Here is a 19,068-nt window from a genome sequence, read left to right on the forward strand (position 1 = left end):
TAGACAGACTTACCAGTTTGTTTGTTTTTCATAACAGTGACTGTAATTGGTTATTGAATGTGTAATTTACAGAACACTTTTCTTTTGGATGTTGTCAAAGTTGACAGTAAAGAAAAAACAAAGTAAGCAATGATTTTTTTCAACGGTGGTAAATGTACCTGTTTGCGTCTGAGGTACATGTTTGCTTGGCCACTTACTTATGTAATAATCAGATAAAACAGTTAAAATCCTTTAGATATTTTTTAGATTACAAAATGATGCGTTATCTGTCTAAATAGTTGGTACAAATGGCTCGAAATTTAACCTTTGACATACATTTCAGAAACAAAAATGTAAAAATTTAATAAAAAAAAAAAAAAAAAATTCTATTTCACTAGAATATTAGAGTTTTATGGAGATGGTTGTTAAGCTCTGTGGAAAAAAGTCATTTTTACCATTATTTTACTCCTAAAATATGCACACATCTGTTAAAACTTGTATATAGCAGTAAAATGGGAGGCTTGGTGTCCGTAAGCATTTGAGTATGTAAGCATAAATGTCTGATTTAAAAAATAAAATACATATTTTAACGTTTTATATATTTTTACTGGTAAACAATGGAGGAGTGGAGCATGGCTTGAACACAGTGTTTGTTGTGGATGAACTGTAGTTGACACAAAAGTCCAATAATAAAACACCACTTTGGTTCACATCAGGAAGGCTGTTCCTCACTGTTGATGCCAACATGAGTATTGAAGTCTTCCAGCAAGACAATGGCATCGTCAGGTGGGGCACCTTACAGCACCCCACCTAGTGCGAGGAAGCCACTTTCTCATCTACTTGGGAAAATCCCAACATGCAGGCAGTGAACTGGGGGGATACTAGTGTACACACCTCTGCCACCTCTCACCAAGGCCAATTCAGGCCGAATTGAATGTGGCAATTCTGCTCCCTCTCCAGCAGACAGGTTCCAGAGCCCAAGTCGTGCATTGAGGTGAGACTGACTACATCCAGCTGATATCTCTGAACCTCATGCACTAGCTCAGGCTTCTTCCCCAAGAGCTAGTTTCAGCAGCCAGGGACTACCAGGACCTTCACCCATGACTGCCACCCGAAAATACTGTTCACTGGTAAAAACTTATACATGTCACCTAGTCGATTACTAAAATTAAAACAATTATTCTTTCTATTACAAGTTAACTGAATTTTTATGTTTAAACATACAAATTACGTATTTTGGATATTTTCTTTTTACCTTAAGGAGGCATATTAAACCAAAACTTGTATAGTCTTGCCCTAAGCTGCTTGATATGTTAAGAAAATAATGTATCATTGTGATATGACATCATGATCACATCACATTCACGCAAAAAACTTAAAAAATCATGGATGAAACTGTAATCAAAGTCTCTATTTGATTAAGGCTCTACATGAGAACTTGGAACTACCAAGTAGGTCTGACGATATGAGTCGAGGCAAAGCTGGAGTAAGTTCCTGTGGTCTGTCAAACACATCCTCTGGCTGGGCTTAATGTGGCGTGTGACACGTCACACCCTATCACTCTGCCTTACAGATGACCAGCCGCTTACGTATGCCGCGTGCACCACTGGATCCCAAACCAGACACTGTCAGGTGTGATAACAGTTTGAGCGGCAAACCCACTCTGAAGCCTTGCCCTCTCCCATTCCCCCGCAATTCATTTGATGCTGCAGCTGCACAACTTATGATCTGCTATGCACTATTGCAAGCATGTGCTCTGTCCTAAAGATGCTTTTATTCCTGGTTCACCTGCTCATTCCCCCCGGGCTGAGGGCCAGTGATAACCCAGCCACTCTGTTCCCTCGGACCAGTGAACCACTCTCCATCACTGGGGGGGGTTTAACAGAGATAAGGACTGCTGCTGATCCCAGCTGTCTGGAGGGGATCAAATACTTCTAAATCAGCTGAGGCCCACTGTGAAGATAGACACTGAGAAAAAATGTTGTATACGTGGCAATATAGCCTTTATGTATCAAATGTAACTTATGTCATCGCCCATATCAAGGCACACTGGCAAGTGTTTGCTCCTTTAGAGCATTTATTCTGACAAATGAACAGCTTCAGCTCTTTTGATGCATTACATTTTTTATGTTCACCCTTTAGTCTCAAAATAGAGGTAAATGTCCCTCCAGCACACACTCATTACTTCAATCCTCACAGTGTTGTGGACAGGCCCAGCCCCTCTGACAGCGTTTGATGCTCTCTTGCTCTTTGTCTCTCTGTGTTGCTGTTTCCTCCTCTTGATGGAGACTTTTAGTTTAGCATGAAAAAGAGGTGGCATGGTCTGCTCTTTTATTTGACTGTTTCATTGCTGGATTCGTGGAATTAAAAGAGAATTTTGCAAAATGCTGATTGGAAAGCCTCTTACAAAAAAAAAAAACGTTTTCATTATAATTGCATCAGTTTTTTTTGAGGATATATGAAAAAGATGAAGCTGGGTAGCGTGAGGATATTTAAATCCATTTTATTAAAGCATACTGTTACCGTCTTGATATTTTTTTCTGACCTCCAAAAGTGAGGCTGAATTGGAGCATCGTCATGCCCTGCCGACCTAACTTTTTTCTTTTTCTTTTTTTTAACAGTGAACCTCAGATCATTCCCTATTTTGCTGTTTGGTTTTCAACATGAAGGGGAATGCTGAAGCGGATAATGATACAATCTACTGTACAGTCTCTTGGTACTGAAGTCTGATAAAACAATGCGATGGTGGAAGAGAAGGAAAATCAGCAAGGAGCGATTTTTCTGTGCTGGATTGTTCTCTTTGATCTGGAGTGCAGTGAAAGGAGGGCATTATGTAACGTGTTCAGCACACACATGGCCCACTATGTGACTGCCAAACACACAGGGGGGAGTGGTAGTGTTGGTGGTGGTGAGGTGCTGTGGCAAAGGGGGGCGGCAGACAGACAAGAGGAAAGAGATAGGGCCATGGAAGCCAGTAGTAGACGGCCGTGAGAAGAAAAACATTACTGCTCATATCGGTGTTGGGTCATTTTCCTTATTATGGGTGCTCAGTCGAGCAGCTGTAATGTGGGCCCTAACAAGCTGTATAATGAGAGATGAGAATGCCCCTCAGTGATGGTTCAAACATCTATCTTCTGTTCAGTGCCCAAAACCCAATGTTGCAATACACATCCTTTCTGTCAGTCGTTAAGAGAGGAAATCTAAATAATTATATGGTGCCGTTATAACATTTAGGAAGAATGGAGTCTCAAACTAAACAGAAATATTAGCGCATCATTTGATTGTCCTAATTGGAAGCAATTTATTATTTCAAAGGAACAACAGAACATTCATGCTATTCTGCAGCAGATGGCCCTTTAAATCAATCATTTACAAATCAATAATATATAAAAGAGAGGAATTTAAGCCAACTAAATCAGTGGGAGATCACTGGCTGTATCAAGCACCATACGGCGATACGGCCCGCCAAAGTGTTCAGCAAAGCAGGTCAATAATGAAGCTGATTGAGTGTAGAGGGATGTAAAGGAGAAATGTATGTATAGGATCCTGCCAAATCAGTGTAGCCTGCATGCCACACCAGGAGGCCTTATGAAGAAGGAGCTGTCTTAACTGATGGATGGAGGAAGAGCGGAAAAGGCAACGAGTGATTGGTAGAGTGTGTTTGTAATGGTGTGCAGCTGAAAACTGATGTTGAGATGGCCTGACAGGGTCTGTTTCTGTTCATTGCAAGACTGTTATCTAGAGTGACCGTGTTGTCTTCCCTTCCCTCCACAAAGGTTATGCCATTGCCAGCAGTCCACATGACACAATGAATGAGGCACAATTGCCTGAGCCAGAGACGTTCATCAGGTCACTCTTAAAGCACAAAAGACTGCTGCACGTAATTAAAACACATTCAGGAGTCCTATAGGTGTAAGCCCGCATTGGATCTCAACTTTTCCTCTTTTGTTTATGACCTATGGTGAGGCTGTGGCTGCATTTTAGAAATGACGTGCTTGGTAATCGGGTGTGTTGGGCTGTCAGCTCAGGGTGCATGATCTTGCCAGCATGACTCAAGTCTGCCCGTGAGCTGCTTCCTGTGCCTGTGCATCTACTCCAGTTGCTCGTATGATCTATTTTAGATTCTTTTGCCCAAGGATGTGTGTGCATCCTCACAGCAGAGAGCCACAGAAATAAGAAAAAGAGGAGGGGGAATAGATGATGTTCAAATAATCTACAGGCAATCATGCAAATTCCCAAGACATTGTGCACAGGGGGGTTGCTGTAGATAGGGATGCAGCCTTGGATTCTATTCAGGCACAACAAATTTGGAATTATGCAAACGAATGAATGAGATCTCTATCAGCCATTTGCGAAGGCCAGCATGTGCACAATATGTGAGCCAACATGTTTGACACTCCAAGGGCCACTTTTTTAAAAATTTAGTCTATGGTGAAATCATGCATTTATTCAATTAGACCGATTATAAATCCATACTGTGTCCGGAGCCTGTTTTCATTGGTTCATTCGTTTTTACGTAAGCAAGAGAGCACAAAACGACGAGGACAGATTTCGACATATGTTTGTCTCGACTATGTCTGAAAGCAGCAGAGTCCGTTCTGTTACAGCTGTAGCAGGAGGCAGCGAATGAGAGACCAGTCCTCCATCCCGAGCACAGATGTCATGCTCCTTGTGGCCTTCACACATTGAAGAGGCCAAGCTGAATTTGGCATGACCCTGATGTGTCATCTTGATTTAGACACTTGTTTCGTGTCGACTAACGATGCGGCCTGATATTTGCGTGCGTGCATGTGTGCTTGTGTGAGTCTGTTTTGTGAGTATCTGCGATTGGTTTTGTGCAAGCAGGAAAATGTGGATCTCCTCCCTGTAATCCCACATGAGGAGGCTTCCTTGGAAAGCACGGTGCAGCAGCAGAAGCAGGGGCATTGTGGTTGGTGAATGGCTGGCTAATCTTGTGGAGGCAGTGGTCTGTTGGAGGGGCTTTTGAGCAGATTTGAGCCTGAGGGGTGAAAGCAACACCAAACCACAAAAAAAGGGGGGGAGGGGGAAATCAAATTTGCTATAGTAAAGTGGAGGTATGCTAATTTACATTTTCATTCAGCCTTTGAGAATTCTATTTATAGCTCAACTTTTTTTAAAAATTCATTAATCCACCACAATTTCTCCAATTCATAAATAAATTTAAAATAAAATGTCATAAAAGACCCTTGACAGCAGAAGTCTAGGATCTGGGGCCATGTTGAGTAATCTACATACTGAGAGCAACGCATTCTGCTCCCAGCATTAAAGCGATGTATTGTTACTTATAGAACCTTTTTATGTGCAAAGTGCATTTGCATATTACCAATAGACAGACTAAAAGAAATGCTGCATCCAAATCAACCTTCCCAGGATGATGACGCTCTTTGTTTGATCTTCAGCGACTGAAGAATTTGTACGTGCTGTAGCGCAGTTTAACAACGCCATCTGCTGTTTGAAAAGAAGAAATCACAAAATCCCAGATACGATTACAATTGTTTTCCATCATTATTAGTTCAAGGGATAACATTTTTTCTGGGTTGATGCTTAATTGTCCATCAGACAATCCCCACCACTGAGTCACCAGCAATAATTCCCCTTTTTCTTGCCTTAAAAGTAACGGATTGTTCCAGCTGCAATTATCCAGCCTTTTGTTACCATGACACCAAATCAAACAAACACCATCTATGGCCAGCTGAGCGCAAAGAGGCTTCAACCACAATGTCAAGGGGAAGAAGTCAGCTGCTTGTGGAGAACAAGCCAACTTGGCCGTATAATTTATTGCATGCACACACAGCCAGTAAGTAGAAATAGAAAGACATTAAATATACAGCTGTTGTGAGACCACTTTGTCAACAGGCTTTTTATGCTCTACTGGAAAACTAAATCTGTAGAGAACATTTTAGCAACCGCAAATGGGACAGGGACCGAAGCACAAAGACAGAGAAAAAAGTCTCACGGTGTCAGCAAATATTCAGGTATGTAACTAAAAAGCAACATTTCTGAATAATCCTTTTAGTTTTGTCAACTTTTGTCTTGATTTGTAAGACACTAAACTGAGGAGGGAATATTTGCTTAGAAAAAGTATGGGCACCTCTGGCGAAAAAGTTAATGTTACAGATATAGACGATAATTGTGTTTTGTACTAAGGAAATTTTACCTACTCTACATTTGGCAGTGTGTAAATACCTGCAGCCAACTCAAAGTCTTTCTGTTCTTTATTTAAGACATGTCATGCATTAGTTCTAAGATGTTTCATACCCTTGTGTGGGAACAGCATGTTTAAGTTCTACTTAAAGACTGTCAAGTTTGGGAACTGTGAGTCGTTTAAAAACTTCAATTTTTCACTTTCATGACTGAGCGCATTAAATTTCCAATCCCAGTTTGTTAATATTTAGTGGAACCCTTTCTTACTTCTAGTAAAACCTTTTTTTAATTCTACCCATCCAATGTTTTGGGGGTTTTTTTGCTAGTCGCAACCCACAGGTTAACATTTCCACTCTCATGTCTAATCAAAATTTTCTATATTCTCCAAACATACTTTTGTTAATTGTGGGCAAGTGGCACAGTTAAGAGTCTATTTGTACAAATGCTTCCAAAACAGCTCTTTATCAACCCATTTGTCGACCCCTCTTTATCAAAATTTCCACAGTGGACTTTTTAAGGGTTTGCTGGGTTTGCTTATGATAGTGCATTTGTGTAATTTGTGTGAATTTTCACTCTGTTTTAATGCCCAACATATAGATAATTTTATCTTATATTTCCTAGTTTCCCAAAATTTGTATTGACCTCCACAGTTCCCCTTAACCGCCACTTCTTGCAAGCCCCAAAGTTGTTGTGTGAAGTGTCAGATTCCATCAAGCTCCAACACCGCCAAAGGTGGACAATTTCTACTCGCACTTCTTGACCTGTCAACATCTGAGGAAATCAACTATGCTAAAGTAACTATTTACAAGTTTATTACATTTTTAAGTAAAATAATGCAGTAACAATTAAATAAAGGCTCATTTTAATGTGTCTTTAATATTCAAGGCAGAGTTTGTTTTCATTCAAGCCCAGAGGTGTGCATACTATGCTGCTAATCTGCCAACCCTGTATGATCCAAGTTTTCTAAAGCTATCTTTTACAGAAAATAAAATATTTTTGCGATGTTAGTGGCATTTCAAAAAAGCAGTTTTCAAAAGCTAAAAGGGTTAACAAAATAGTAACAGAAAAGCAGGTGATGAAACACCATTAGACACTGCCATTCCCCAGCCCTGATTCCACTTTGTTTACGTGGTCTCACTAATACATTGATAAACCACTTCATTTCAACCAGCAGCAGTAAGTGAAAACAGAACATGAGCAATGATTCCTGATAAGACGGTTCATAAAAGACAGCTTTAATTACTGGGACCATCATTCTGTCATTGACTGGAGTGACCGTGCACCATTCCAATTTCATAAACAGTCTTCAGATTTGCTACGTAGCTTTTTGCATCTCCAGAAAACCCTCGAATAGCTTGTATTTGAATATGCATGCCATATACACTGTCAACAGCTACACTTTTGTGTTAATCTGCATAATGTAAAACAATGAAATATATTTTTATGTACAACAAATTAGCCCCTTCATTCCTTGCACATTTTTTATTGCATGTTTTCAAATGGATTAAATGGGTTTCTTCTCCATCACATGACAATGATTAACCCATAATGAGAAAGTGAAAACATGTTTTAAAACTGTTTTTGCAAATTTATTCAAGAGTCATTTAAAACACAAGCTCCCCATTTCCAAAAATATTACAAAATTAATTCAACACTTTGTCAAGGTGCCTTTGCAGCACTTGTAGCACACTGTGCATGTCTCATTAGGCTCCCCCTTTATTCTTCCAGGCAGGCAGCAGACTCCCAACACATCGGAGACACATCAAGGACGGTTTGAAAAAGGGATTTACCCAAACACTGGCTCTAGCGCTACAAAGGCTGAATATTTTTGTGACAGGTTTTTAATACTGTTGGGTTTTTTTATTTTATTTAAATAAATAAAAATTAAACTCGCTTCACATTATCAATAAAGTGTAAATTCAAATGTTACAGACATTAGAGTGAAACAGTCTGAATACTGTGTAAATCCCCCATATACACTGCTCTGAATCAAGTCAGCACTGTATGGGAAGATTGTGAGTTTTTATGTATTTCAGCTCATACAAAAATCACACCCATTGTTTTCTGGCAAAAAACTATTATAACTACAGATTCTCTCAAACTGTAACCATTCACTGTGTTTGCCACTACTCTCTTAATTTCAGTTACAAGTGATTATAAAGGACAAAAAGACATATGCAAAGGCAGGCATTATATGTTTATTTTGAAGAAATGTAAGTAAAAAAAAAAAAAAAAAAAACCAAAACAAAAAGTGGTGTTTTCTTCCAGAGAAATAAGGACAAAAATGCACAAATGTTTTTTGTATTTGGATGACACCTTAAACAGTCTGAGATACAGGTAGTGTAAATACAGAAATTAAATAACAATTGACTAAAACCCCAAACATATTACTGAAAACCCTACTTGTGTCAAACAAGCAGATCCTGTGACAAACCCTAATTTCTACTATGGTACGAACAAAACCTACACAAACTAATAGTGTTACAGAAGCACTTTTGACACAAAGAAAGTCTTGGATCAAGAGGCTGTTGTGTTCCTGCACGTAATAATCATCTGACAACTGTGGGAAAATAATCAACCTGTAGAAAGTTAGAATGCATGATTAGAAGATATTGAGCATCCATGCTACAGAGAAGTACACTACTGAAAGAAAAAAATAATAATAATAAAATCAATCATTCCGCACGGCGCAATGACAGTCTTGTGAGTAAATTAAAGTATAAAGTCAGGATAGTGTATGCAATGACTTAAAAATTGCAGAATATTAATACAAATGTATAGATTTTCACAGGCAGTTAAATGACCAAAATTAGACTTTACAATACCCCCATCTCAGTCAGTGTTGACAAATAGTTTACGCTAACAAAAGAGAATTTGACAAGAGGAAAAATTTAACTTAACCAAAATGTCACTGCATAAAAAGACAAAACTGTTCTCATTTTTTCCTCAAACAAAACTTCTGCAGCAGACACCATGACATCACCTTGATTCAAAACAGACAATATATGTGTAACAGTAAAAGCTAAACACAACTGAAGTGACAGCTTAGCGTCAGGCAGCAGTGATGGAATGTTGATGCCTACTTATAAAAGGACACCCATATTGCATGTGCATGAAAATCTTATTTTTAAGGGAGATCAACTGCTTATTGGTAAAGCAATGGAGAAATCCTTTGTTGTTCTTACTGTTGGGAAAGAAAGAAAGAAAGAAAGAAAAAAAAAAAAAGAAGCCCCCACCTGATCGAATTAGCTGATTTTTTATGAATGTATTTGATGAAGCCAAACAAGTAGTTACCTTCAAAGTTTGAGCATTATTTCTGAAGGGCCTCAAAATATGGGTAAGTAAGCACTGTCTGATAAAATTGATATGTGCAAAACATTATCTAGAATACATATATAATGTTGCTTCTTAATTTCTCAACCTCAAGTTACATTTTAAGATGACCCAAACAATGACTATTAGAAAATTAAGGGAAAAAAAATATCACAGCTAGAAGATCAGCCTAGTAACAAATGTTACAAAATGACCAATTACTCTAAAACTTTTTAAAGCTTGTTTCAGTTACTCTACATCACAAATTTAAAAGTGCAAAAAATTTGAATGCACCATTTAGTTTCCTGTAACTTTCTATGGCTTTATTAAGCATACTGTAGTTACTGTAGAAAAAAAATAAATATGCTTACTGTGAGGAGGTGAGGTGTGAGGCACTAATGAACTTTTTGTGGAATGAACCAATTAAAAGAAAAAAAAAAAAAGAACAACAACAAAAAGAAACACATTAAAGTCCAAGTTCTGTTGTCACTCCATTTTGCCAAAAGTCAACATGAAACTATCAACATGTGAAGAATAAATAAAGTTACTGCTAATAAAAAGCTACAAAAAATCAGATTTAGCTGTATTCAGTCTTGTGTAAAGCTGCAGTGTTCAGCTCCACAGAATTAACAAAACAAATAAACAAAAAAAAAAAGCAATGCAGCCTATTTAACTGTATTCATACAACCTTGCCAGAGGCTGTGACTTGTAGATGGATGCTAGGATATACATCTACATATACTAATGAAAACCAGATACAAAAAAATATATTGAGTACAACTGTACCAGCAGTGAGTATTTCTAAAATGTTACAGATAAAAAATAAATTCTGAGTAAATATATAGTATAGAATAAGGATTGTAATAGAACCCAGCTATTTAAAACATGCTGTCTAGTTAGATATCTACTGTGATATTAGTTTATTAAGTAATCGCCCACAGTGAGTGTATAGACAGGAAACTATAATTATTCAACAGTGGATACGTCCAGTTCACCATCATAAAGAAGACTGATTAGGCTAGTGTCTTCACAAAGCGGGGAACCAGAGCCTTAATTGCATTATCACAATCACAAATGTATTCGTGAACACATCAGTTCCAACTGAAACAGGTAACCTGCTACCTTAAACGGTCAGAAATGTAATAGTGCAAATGAGACCTGGCTGTCCTTTTCAAGTAATACAAATTCAAAAAGCAGTGTGATTTAGATGAAAATAAAGAGTAAATCCATGGCTTATATGTTGATTGGAAAGGCAGGAAACTCTTTGGCTATCAAGGCAGGTGAAAGGCAGGTAAAACAGAGCATGAACTCCGAACAACTGACCACTCTGTGAATCTCATTTTCATTTCAAAATAAAATCTGTGATTGTTTCCACAACTAACACTGTCAACCCAACTATTCAATATTAAGATTCTCTTCTATTATAAGAGCGATTTAATGATTTCAGATTACAAATCTGAGCTAACAGAAGGTTGACCCTTGAGGTCCACAAGCGAACAGCCGGTGTGAGCACCATATGTCTTACTCTGTTCTTGGTTAAGAGAAGTTGATTCTTGGCAAGAAATGAGAGCAAGCGATCTCTACTCTCATATGCACATACTTAAGTGATTATAATGTTTACTCCCCTCTGATTCACGGATCAGCGTCTGGAGTTTGATGGCCCCCACCCCTGGCCTTGATTTGGAGCCAGGCATCTCCCAGTGCCTTGGCAAAATGGTCATCCACTGAACCCGTTATGGACACCGAGTTAGACACAGACTCTGCTTCTTTGTAGTTCTCTCCAAGACTGCGGCGAAAGTGCTCCTCAATCACAGGATCGCATACTAAATTGGATGGAATAACATCACGTGGAGGAAGAAGACCAAAAAGAAATTGTTATTTCCATGCATCTAAACTGAAAACTGAATAAATACCTTTTGATTTCTCAATTCAATAAAAAAGCAGCTTTGGGGATGCTTTTTTATCAAAGTCTAGGAAAAACACAGCTGGGTATTTTGAAAAATAGCTTTGATTGCAAATTTGATCCAAAGTGTAGAACATATAATAGCTTGAGTGCATGAAAATTAGTTTTTACAAATGGTTTTGAAGATTTTTTTAACCATTTCATTTTGTTACACTATTTGGTACACTTACAATAGATCAAATACAGATTCAGATACAATTTGTTTGATTCACTAAAGTTTTTCCTAGGTATGTGTCATTTTCAGAGGTTGCCTTTCTGATTCAGTTTAGACTTAAACTAAATCAGAAATCTTAAAACGATCTAGTGCAATATACTGGTGTAATTCATTTCAGGATAAGCTTTTGTTGTATGCAACCATTGCAATAAACTAGTTTGCATAACAGTGAGTCAAAAAGTCAAACTACATCTGATTAGGGCTGCATGATAACTCAAGAATTTTCAAACTGGCCAATGTACAACCACATATTACTTTTATGTTTGCAAAGAGACTGAGAACACATACAAAAAGGACAGAGACACCAACTTGTGACACTATTCAGCAATTGCTCTTAATTATTGACAAAGTTGGATTTTAAAGTTGATAAATTGGCTAAATTATCAAAATAAAAATATGCAACTTTGATATATTTTTGTGCAACCACCCACTACTGTTGACTTTAAAACTCCACGGGTCTTTTAGATCATTTTTTTTGTCATTCTTTAGCAAATCAGTACATGGAAAGACAAATATATTAGTTTGTTAGTGCAAGTATCTTAAAAGACTTACCATTAGCCTTTCTCGGATCAGTAGGTGGGCTAGGAGTGCAACCATTCATGTGGCAGTGAGAGAGGTTGCAGTTGCGGTTGCTCGCAGGGGCACAGGTAATAACTGAGGGACGATTCTGTATAAGGAAAAAAAAAAGATTAATTACTGACCTACATTACTGGTTAAATGTTTTGTTTTTTTTATCCGTCTGTGATCAACCACAAAGTATTTACATAGTACTTCCAACCATCTTGCAAAGGCAGATATATATATAGTAAAAGGCTTCCCAAATCTGCAAATCTTCCCAAATCTGCAAGACAACTCTAGTATGTTCACAGGAAACATGGTCAACACACTGTCAACAGTCTTTATTTCATTTGACTGAATGATTGAACACTTGTACAAAAAAGTTATTCAAGTGTGTGTACAACTCTGTCATCTGTGTTAATCGTGGCATTAAATCTTTGCTGGCCATCACATTTAGCAACTTTTACCTTTATACATATCTGTTATTTTGATCTGCTTACACTGACTTAAATACATAAGCAAAAAATATATAAAGATATTAAAATTAAACTGATATGTTGTCTTTACAATTCATATTTTTATTAGTTCTCACATTAGCTCGTAGTTATGTTTTTCTTTACTGTTGACTGTAATAAACCTTTAAAGGTTGGGAAAAGAGGTTTAAATAGGTCAGTATTTAAACAGTTTCTCGAAATTGATTTTGGCAGCATTTCAATACCACACACACACACACACACACACACACACACACAAGAAACGATCATAGTTAGTTGTTGTTTGGCACACAGTAAATGTATTTCAGTACATGTTTTATCCATCCACTGCTCATATCTCAATGAACAACAAGAAAGGTGAAAAAAATTAAATGTGTGCAACTTTTTAAAAAAACCAACAACAATAAAAACCATCACAATGCTCTCTTTTACATGTTGACGTACCTGCTGTCGCTCTACAGTTCCACTTATGACAGACCGCTCTGTTCCCCTGACTCCAATGTCATGGCTGCTTTTGGTCAGAGGTATCGGCTGGTCTACAGCATAGCCAGCAATGGAGGCATACAGATGGTTCCCATGGAGACCATTAGAGGAGGAAATAACGTGCTCCCCAGGACTGTGGCTGAGGCTCCAGTGCTCACTACGGTTGTCTCCAGCAGAGGGACGTCCCCTTAATAAGGACAGTTAAAATGAAATGTACTAGAAGCTTCGTGGACAACTTTTGTTGTGCAGAGGGGATGTTTTTTTAAGCAGTTTGTAATGTGCAGCTTTATTATTATTGTAGACTTTTCTTAAGATTATATACAGCTTCATTTTAAGATTTGCTTATATCAGTGAACTACTTTGTGTCAGGTCTTGATGCATGCTCAATCAACCAGGTAAGGAAGTATGTCCAGACGAACAGAATCAATTTTGGGGGTACTTTGTGTCACACTTTACCATCAAACTTTAAGGGGCTGATTATTAAAATCATGGTCAGATTTTTTTTTTTTTTCAGCCTGTATTCTGAATAACATCAGACTGAATGTTTTTACCCATATTGGACAAAATAAATACATCTCACAGCCAGCACACACTGAAACACTGAGTGCTGTATTTATAAATAAATAAATAAATAAATATTACCATATGCTGGCTTCGAGACTTAAATGAAACCAAACGAAAAAAGGAGATTAATACAAGGTTGTTAGGGCTTCTTAATAATTTTACATTTTTGTATGACAATCAGAAAAGTATTAGGGGGACCCTGCTTGTAATGCATGACACTTGTCACATGATCTGATGTATTACATTTACAACTCATGTATTGCACTGCATACAATTTATTCAATCAAACAAATATGAAAAGCCAATACAGCAATAATTTCAAGACACACAAAATCATAATAATTTTTTTAAAGGCACTTACAGCTGGGTGGCAAACAATCTGCTCATTTTGGTCATATGGTCTTCATCACAGTGGAATCGGTCTTCCATTTGTTCTTCGCCATATTTTCGTTTGCTTGGGCAGTGAGGAGGAGGCCCACTTATATTGGACATAGTGGCAGACAGGGAGGGCATCTTGGACTCATCTGTGGGAAAGAGTTCAGTAGTAGAAATAACTTAATTAAATTAATTTAGACTGAAAGTAAGTTTCCAGAATAAAATACACAATAAACACAGTAAACTACAAGGACTCTGTGTATTCCATCAATTTATTTTAAACTGACTTTTTGAGACTGCACTGGTAGGCGATCAAGAGTTTCACAAATATACCGAAAAATACAATTTGGCCAGATATTAATAAACCATGAGCCAGTTTGACTAAGTACATCTTGCTTAATGTTAAAACAATGCAAATAACTGTTTTTACACCAAGTTTGAATAACCTGTGTAAAATGTATTCGAAGGACCTTTCACACAAGTTATTGCAATTTAAAGTGCTTAGCAGAAGATGGAAAAGTTGACAATATTACATAATCTGGGGCTATTGCACAAAGGAGAACACTTGAATGGAAAAGTACTTTGGGTTTTGGTGAATTAAACAAAAAAACAGATTCACTGGAGGACTGGAGATCATAAATTAAGTAAATGGCAACTAAATTCTAATTTACATTTATTATTTTAAATTCCTATTATAGAACGACTCTGACTTTGTTTAATGTATGGAGGTGCAACTTGTTTGAGAAGTAAACTTTGATCAAGAAAGCCAACGGAGCAATACACAAGCAGTTAAAAATCGCCCACTCATCTAAGCCCCAAGGAAACTGTGTGTAGAAACATGATAAAGCAAATTTTTGAGCAAAATTCCCTGATTTCTTTAGATCTTTGACTAAGCAGTGGCACAATTGACTGTTACACAACCTGAAGCTTAATCACTGCTACATCACATGAAGCAGCATTTGTAGTGTATGCCGTAATAGCTTGGGAATTTCTACAAATTTCAAGTGAATGTTATTATTATTCAATGCCAATTTGTTAAATACAGGCTATAAAAATCGTATTTTAAAGTTGCGATGTTATTAAACAAAGCAGTCGTTGTTCTCCGCACCAACAAGTTGTTAAACATGTCGTTGTCAGTCTCGACGTCAGGATAGTCAAAAGGGTAACGCAAATCACAACACAGGAGTATCTGGCGCTGAATTTAGGGAAACCGCAACGTGTTGCGTTTTATAAATGAACTCAGGAACTATAGGACCAAAAGAAAGGAAAAAGACAAACTTACCTTCGTAGTGCAGTCTCCCAATGTTATTGTTCATCTTGTCCAGGAACTGAGAGTTTATCATGTCCATTCTAGCATTTACACGAACAGGCTACTTGCTAACATTAACGTTAGCAAGCTATCCTAAAGGAGAGAGAAATGTTGTCATGTTTTTAAAAATGGCATACGTTTACACGCCAGTTAATGGTAATCCTAAGAGACATTAGTCTTTATTTTGTTCAACGACAGACACTTCATTACACTGAAGACTACAGGCTTTAATGCGGCTAGCTAAACACGTAGCCTACGCTGAGCTAGTTGCTACTAGCCGTTCATTAGTGCGAGCTTTAAATTAAACTACGAAGTTATAAACGCTAATATTGAAGAGGTTGTTGTTATTAAAATATAATGTTATACATGTATTGTGACCAGCGGTCTGCTTAGTTGCTGAAGCCAAAATACAAGACAGCGAACTTTGTCTACTTTACTCACGACACAAACTTACGTTAGCCAAGTCGCTAACTTTTCAGTGCACTAGGTCAATGGTTTTCGTTTTAACTAGCAAAAACCTAAACTACAAGTCAGTATCTACTTAGTGCCAGGATAGGTTCAATAGTCTATATCCAACAAACTGAATTCCAAAAAATGGATATTCCTGTTCTTCCATGATACTTACTTCTTCGACAAAAATTAGCTTTACAGCAACACCATAGTTAGCCGAGTTTGCCTACGTACTCTGCCTTCTTCACGCACTTTCACACAGCAGCAGTCCTCAGACAACAAAAGAGAGCTGAGCGGCCCTAGCGGAGAGATACGAGGCGAACCGGGGCTTTTTGAAGCATATTTAAAAGGTACTTTTATACGGTATGAACACTTTGATATTAACTATTAATATATTCTCCTATCATCCTAAAAGTTACATTGTTTTTCAAGTTTTACCAAGCTACGCAGCCTATGAAGATGCCCAGAAATGAAATGGGTTTAACGTGAAACACAATAAGCTACTTGATTTTTTTTTTTTTTAATGACACTATATTGATAATGTTTGTGAAGAAAGTAAACATACAAAGAGCTGCTTTCTCTGAACTGCTGTTGATTTTACACGAATCATTATGAAGAGTTTCCAGTGATTTTCACTGCAATGAGTTTAGTTTCCTGCAGTCTGACTGCAGCAGCACATTGAGGGCAAACCGAGGGCACAATGCAATGCTGGAGCGTCTCATCCACAGACATCTGACTAGAATGGCTGAGTTTCAGACTTAAGCAAAGCTGAGGTTGGTTTTGTTGTTCACTACACTGATACTACCACATGGTGTCACAATAGCACACATGTTTAATAGTCATTGCAAGGTACACCATTTTTTAGCAATATTATTTTCAGGTTATTCTTATTATTTATTTCAGCCAAAAGATTCTCTACCGATTCTCCACACACACACACACACACACACTGTAGGTGCAAAATTATTAGCATATAGCAACAATCAGTATTACCAATAGCATCATTCTAGCTTTTGATTAAAACCATGGACAACAACCCCAGTCAGCGATTGAGAGAATGGTCACATTTATCTAAGCTCATGTTATAAACTCATATTATCTTCCTCAACTACGCTGCCACAACCCCAAAAACAAAATTCACCCTTGTTAAAGTGACATAAAGATAACTGTAATGTCTGCCAGCATGCAACAAAAGAAAGGAGCCTGTTAATCACAAATCTTTAAATCATATCAACTGGACTAGTAACAGCTTTGACAGGGGAGAATTGGGCTCAAGTGATCTTGGTATTCCAATCCCCCCCCCCAAAACAAAATATGCAAGATGCACAGCTACAAGTATTCATGCATAGTACATTCATAAAGAAATAGCAGCTAGTAACAGTTGTAAACATGCCAAAATATCAGCCTGAGACTGCAGAGGCAAAGCAGGATACAGAGACATTTTCTCTCAGTACAGAAGTGGATCAATGAATTCACCAAACACAAGGACGGTTGGCTGTGAGCACACAATATCTTCAATACAGTTCAATTTGTTTTGCAGTTTTCAGTAGGGTCATGTATTAAAGCTGCACAAGTTGATAAATGACATCGTTTTAGTTTCAGAAACATGAGGGGTGCTCCCCAAAGTCTGACCTGCGTAGGCCCATCTATTCAGTGTCCTCCTTAGTCATGCTAGTTACTACAGTTGCTGCAGAAGCACTAAATTATTTAAACTCGGGAAATAAAGTGAGCCCACACTAGCTTATTAGTGAAATGAGCTTTAACTTTACATTACCAAATTTTATGAATTAGTATAACTTGTAGTTGAAGTGTGTCAGTAGGATTGAGCTGACGGGGCACAGTTAGTAGAGGGCAGGCCTGGACCCTGCTCAAATCTAAAGTCCTAGAGGTATACTTATCCCGCTGCCTTCTCTCCTTCCTCTTTTAAGCACCATTTATTCGCTTTGGCTTGCTAAACATAATCCAAAATGCTGCTAACAACTCTAGTCCTACAGAGTCACTGAAAAATATATAGTAGCTGACTGTCAACAGTTTTACAGGCATTTTGCACAAATGACAGAGATCAAGGTCAGAAAATACAAATATCGTATTTCCCAGAATTTCCCTTAATCAGTGAAACGTAAAATGAATGAATAAATAGCTGTAGAGCTGAAATTCAATTCATAAGGTAAATTTATATTCCATAGAAAAATGTAGACTTAACACATGACTTAAAAATACAGTGGAACTCTTTTGTTTACTTTACTACAATACAATAAATATGAGCGTCCTATCCTATGCACACTATAGTTGTAGTTTTAAATAGACACTGAGAGAAGACAGCACTACTCATGTAAAGCACAGCTATGAGAAATTATATTTTTAATTATGAATTAATTATTTAAATTATTATTATTATTAGTCTACCCGTTGTGTCACGTTGCCAAGCAACAGAGGCATTTCCTCCAATTTCAGATTTTTAATATTAGAGGAAATCTTCAGATTCTGTAAAAATATTTATAAAGCATAAAACTAATTCCATGTAAAAATTTAGCAATTTGAAATGCCATAAACAACATATAAAATATACACGGTGTGTGCAAGTATCTCATTATATCTCAGAAAGTATTATATTAATATTTTATCTTGTTATTAACCATTAAAATGCAGGACTGAAGTTGGGCTGTCATGCCATGATGAATGAAGTCATATAGTAATATTAGCCCTTCATTAGAAAATATACTCACACTGCGATATAAAGATTCAGTGTCCTGACTTGCAATTTTTTTTATATGTGCCTATGTTTGAATCTATCTTTTTACACTTTAACAACCCTTTACCACTGCACATCACAAGTTATTGATTTATTGAATTGTTTAAAAAAATCCATCCATTAGCTGTGCTGAAGGTTACGTTTATCAAAAAGCATTTACTCCTGTCCTAATACATAGTGTTTAAGCAAGTTTCAGCAGCTAATTTATATGTATTTTGAATAAAAGTAGTCTTTTGTTTTGTCTTATAACTATTGCTGATATAATTAATAAGTGCTTTACAGAAATTTCTGTGTTTTTAGTGAACCTTGTGATAATTAGTGCTAAGAATATTGTATGCAATGTTTTTATGCTCTAATAAGCATCAAACGTTTATATAAAATATAATGAACACAATGAATTGTGCCACCCGTAATGAAGACATGTTAGCCAATTAAGTTTGTAATATTTTT

The 19,068-nt window shown here is 37.1% G+C and overlaps 1 protein-coding gene and 1 long non-coding RNA gene across 3 annotated transcripts; one reads left to right on the forward strand and one right to left on the reverse strand.

Moving 5' to 3' along the window:
• Positions 1-5,586: 5,586 nt before the first annotated feature.
• Positions 5,587-9,012, forward strand: LOC100708496 (uncharacterized). Of its 2 annotated transcripts, none has more exons than XR_265786.4 (3): positions 5,587-5,975; positions 6,766-6,938; positions 7,873-9,012. It is a non-coding gene; the product is annotated as an uncharacterized LOC100708496 (long non-coding RNA). The 2 variants fall into 2 exon arrangements; XR_265785.4 differs by having other exon boundaries at positions 5,605-5,975; positions 6,795-6,938.
• Positions 9,013-9,283: 271 nt separating this feature from the next.
• On the reverse strand, positions 9,284-16,200 carry vgll4a (vestigial-like family member 4a). The gene is made up of 6 exons (XM_003438824.5): positions 16,042-16,200; positions 15,390-15,509; positions 14,094-14,256; positions 13,130-13,355; positions 12,186-12,300; positions 9,284-11,279 (listed from the first exon to the last, which is right to left on the reverse strand). The coding sequence occupies exons 2-6, from the start codon at positions 15,454-15,456 to the stop codon at positions 11,089-11,091; spliced, it is 762 nt and encodes a 253-aa protein (XP_003438872.1). The 5' UTR covers positions 15,457-15,509; positions 16,042-16,200; the 3' UTR covers positions 9,284-11,088.
• Between the last annotated feature and the right edge of the window lie 2,868 nt (positions 16,201-19,068).

This window comes from Oreochromis niloticus, linkage group LG20 (assembly GCF_001858045.2).
Source record: "Oreochromis niloticus isolate F11D_XX linkage group LG20, O_niloticus_UMD_NMBU, whole genome shotgun sequence".
NCBI lineage: Eukaryota > Metazoa > Chordata > Actinopteri > Cichliformes > Cichlidae > Oreochromis > Oreochromis niloticus.